This window comes from Sminthopsis crassicaudata, chromosome 2 (assembly GCF_048593235.1).
Source record: "Sminthopsis crassicaudata isolate SCR6 chromosome 2, ASM4859323v1, whole genome shotgun sequence".
In the NCBI taxonomy this organism is placed as follows: domain Eukaryota; kingdom Metazoa; phylum Chordata; class Mammalia; order Dasyuromorphia; family Dasyuridae; genus Sminthopsis; species Sminthopsis crassicaudata.
The window spans coordinates 212,867,313-212,871,030 of record NC_133618.1 but is presented as its reverse complement, the minus strand read 5'-3'; the positions used below and the strand labels follow the sequence as shown (position 1 = coordinate 212,871,030).

Below are 3,718 nucleotides of genomic sequence, written 5' to 3'. Positions count from 1 at the left end.
AAAAAAGGAATGAACAAAATGCCTCATTAAAAAATCCAATTGGCCAAATGCAAAAGGAGATTAAAAAAGCTAACTGAAGAAAATATTTCACTAAAAATTAGAATTGCACAAATAAAAATTATATGCAATAAAAGGCCAGGGGTAAACATTCCAAAAATTAATTGTAAACTAAAAAATCTAATCCCAAAGAATTAATGGGGGGCAAAACAAATCATAGACACAATCAATAAATAATATCATCCAAGAAAATGAAAATAAGGAAAAAACATACCAAAGATTTGTGGGATGCAGCCAAAGTGGTTACTATGGGAAATTTTATATCTCTAGGTGCTTACTTGCATAAAATAGAGAAAGAAAAGATCAATTAATTAGGCTCACAACTATAAAAGTTAGAAAAAGAAAAAAAAATAAAACCTTCAATAAAATATCAAAGTTGAAATTCTGAAAATAAAATTGAATGTAAGAAAACTATTTAATTAATAAATAAATCCAAGAAGTTGTTTTATGAAAAAACTTGAGTAAATTTGATTAGAAAAAAATAAAGAAGAAAATCAAATTGTTGGTCTTAAAAATGAAAAGGAGGACACCTGGCGGGCCGAGGCAGTTGGGGAGGGCTCAAGAACTCTCTTCCAGAAGGTTCTGGAGACTTCTGGAAAAGGCACTCCTGAGGTGGGGAGTGCCTGACTCTATATGAGGAACAGGCGGGGGCGGCCGCAGGCCAGTTTGCTCTTTTCTCCTCTTGCTGCCAGCTGAAGCCTTTGGGCTCCTGCTCATGCCGTCACCATGCCTGAGGAAACGCGGACCCAGGACCAACCCATGGAGGAGGAGGAAGTGGAGACTTTTGCCTTTCAGGCAGAAATTGCTCAGTTGATGTCTTTAATCATTAATACATTCTACTCTAATAAAGAGATCTTTCTGAGAGAGCTAATTTCAAATTCATCTGATGCCCTGGACAAAATCAGATATGAGAGTCTGACAGATCCAAGTAAACTAGACTCTGGCAAAGAGCTGAACATTAGTATTATTCCAAACAAAGATGATAGCACCCTTACCATTGTGGATACTGGTATTGGGATGACCAAAGCTGATTTGATCAACAATCTTGGTACAGTAGCAAAGTCTGGAACCAAAGCTTTTATGGAAGCATTACAAGCTGGTGCAGATATCTCTATGATTGGTCAATTTGGTGTTTGCTTCTATTATGCCTATCTGGTTGCTGAGAAGGTGACTGTGATCACTAAACATAATGATGATGAACAATATGCCTGGGAGTCTTCAGCAGGAGGGTCATTCACTGTCAGGACTGATATAGGCGAACCTATGGGTCGTGGAACAAAAGTAATTCTGCATCTGAAAGAGGACCAAACTGAGTACTTGGAGGAAAGAAGAATAAAAGAAATTGTGAAGAAGCATTCTCAATTTATTGGCTATGCAATTACACTTTTTGTGGAAAAAGAAAGGGATAAAGAAGTCAGTGATAATGAAGCAGAGGAAAAAGAAGGGAAACAGGAGAAGGAAAAAGAAGAAAAGGAGTCTGAGGACAAACCAGAAATAAAAGATGTTGGTTCTGATGAAGAAGAAGAAAAAAAAAAAGATGGTGACAAGAAGAAGAAAAAGAAGATTAAAGAAAAGTACATTGATCAAGAAGAGCTTAACAAAACAAAGCCAATTTGGACCAGAAATCCTGATGATATTACTAATGAAGAATATGGTGAATTCTACAAGAGCTTGACAAATGACTGGGAAGATCATTTAGGTGTGAAACACTTCTCAGTGGAAGGACACTTGGAATTCTGGGCCCTTCTCTTTGTTCCAAGACGTGCCCCCTTTGACCTGTTTGAAAATAGAAAGAAAAAGAATAACATCAAATTGTATGTGCGCAGGGTTTTCATCATGGATAACTGTGAAGAACTGATCCCTGAATATCTGAATTTCATCAGAGGAGTAGTGGACTCTGAAGATCTTCCTCTAAATATTTCACGTGAAATGCTGCAGCAAAGCAAGATTCTGAAAGTGATTAGGAAGAATTTGGTTAAAAAATGCTTGGAACTCTTCACTGAATTGGCAGAAGATAAAGAGAATTACAAAAAAGTTTTATGAGCAGTTTTCTAAAAACATTAAGCTTGGAATACATGAAGACTCCCAGAACCGAAAGAAACTTTCAGAATTGTTGAGATACTATACTTCTGCTTCCAGTGATGAGATGGTTTCTCTTAAGGACTATTGCATGAGGATGAAGGAAAATCAGAAACATATTTATTATATTACTGGTGAAACTAAGGACCAAGTGGCTAATTCAGCTTTTGTTGAACGTCTTAGGAAGCATGGTTTAGAAGTCATATATATGATTGAACCTATTGATGAGTATTGTGTGCAACAGTTAAAGGAATTTGAGGGCAAGACTTTAGTCTCTGTAACCAAAGAGGGTTTGGAACTCCCAGAAGATGAAGATGAAAAAAAGAAGCAGGAGGAAAAAAAGGCAAAGTTTGAAAATCTTTGCAAAATTATGAAAGATATCCTGGAAAAGAAAGTTGAAAAGGTTGTTGTATCAAACAGATTGGTTACTTCCCCATGCTGTATTGTCACAAGCACATATGGCTAGACAGCAAACATGGAAAGAATAATGAAGGCTCAGGCACTAAGAGATAATTCAACAATAGGTTACATGGCAGCAAAGAAACACTTGGAGATAAACCCTGACCATTCCATTATTGAAACTCTAGGACAAAAGGCAGAGGCTGACAAGAATGATAAATCAGTGAAAGATCTGGTCATCTTACTATATGAAACTGTGCTGCTGTCTTCTGGGTTCAGTTTGGAAGATCCCCAGACACACGCCAATCGAATCTATAGGATGATTAAACTTGGTCTTGGAATTGATGAAGATGATTCAACTACTGAAGAAACCAATGCAGCTATAACTGAGGAAATGCCACCTGTTGAAGGAGATGATGATACATTGCGCATGGAAGAAGTGGATTAAAAGCATTCCAGTACACGAAACTATAGCATGTTTCCTAGACTAATCTGAATAATTTATTTTGTATAAGGTGTTGAGAAAATACTTGATGTCTTCATTCCCTCTGATGTATATTTTCAGATATGTTCTCTTTATTTTTGTTAAATCACTTTAAAAAAAATGTATGGCATGAACATGCTATTTAAGGGGAAATTTAGGTTTCTTTTCCATTCTAAGTATAATCAATACTGTGATACCTTAGACATACAAGCAAGAACTCTAGTAATCACTGTAGTTTACTTTGGTTTTATTTTAGGGAGGGAGAAACAATATTCTTAATATATGTCCAAATATTGTAATCTAATGTTAACTCACTAACACTCTTGTGGTCTGATAACAGTATGTAGCTATCAGAAAGCCGAATAATGGAATTGAATTACTCCTTGGTCTCTAAAATACACTGTTTTTGACGTATCTTTAAAAAAAATGAAAAGGAGGAACTTACCACCAATGAAGAGGTTATTAGAAAACTGATTAGATGTTATTATTTCATGTCAATATATCTGATAATCTAAGTGAAATGGAGGAATACTTGCAAAAACACAGATTGCCCAGATTAACAGAAGAGGAAATAAATTACTTAAATAGTCCCATTTTAGAAAAAAAGAACAAGTTATCAGTCAACTCCCTAAGAAAAAATCTCCAGGGCCAGATGGATTTACATGTGAATTCTACCAAACAATTAAAGAAGAATTGATT

At 35.6% G+C, this 3,718-nt stretch overlaps 1 protein-coding gene across 1 annotated transcript; it reads left to right on the top strand.

Annotated features, from left to right (window-relative positions):
• The first annotated feature begins 688 nt into the window (after window positions 1-688).
• LOC141555366 (heat shock protein HSP 90-alpha-like) lies at window positions 689-3,440 on the top strand. Its single transcript, XM_074288168.1, is given in 2 exon segments — window positions 689-2,085; window positions 2,087-3,440. Coding segments are annotated over 2 exon segments (2,199 nt in total). The 5' UTR covers window positions 689-783; the 3' UTR covers window positions 2,984-3,440.
• The last annotated feature ends 278 nt before the right edge of the window (window positions 3,441-3,718 follow it).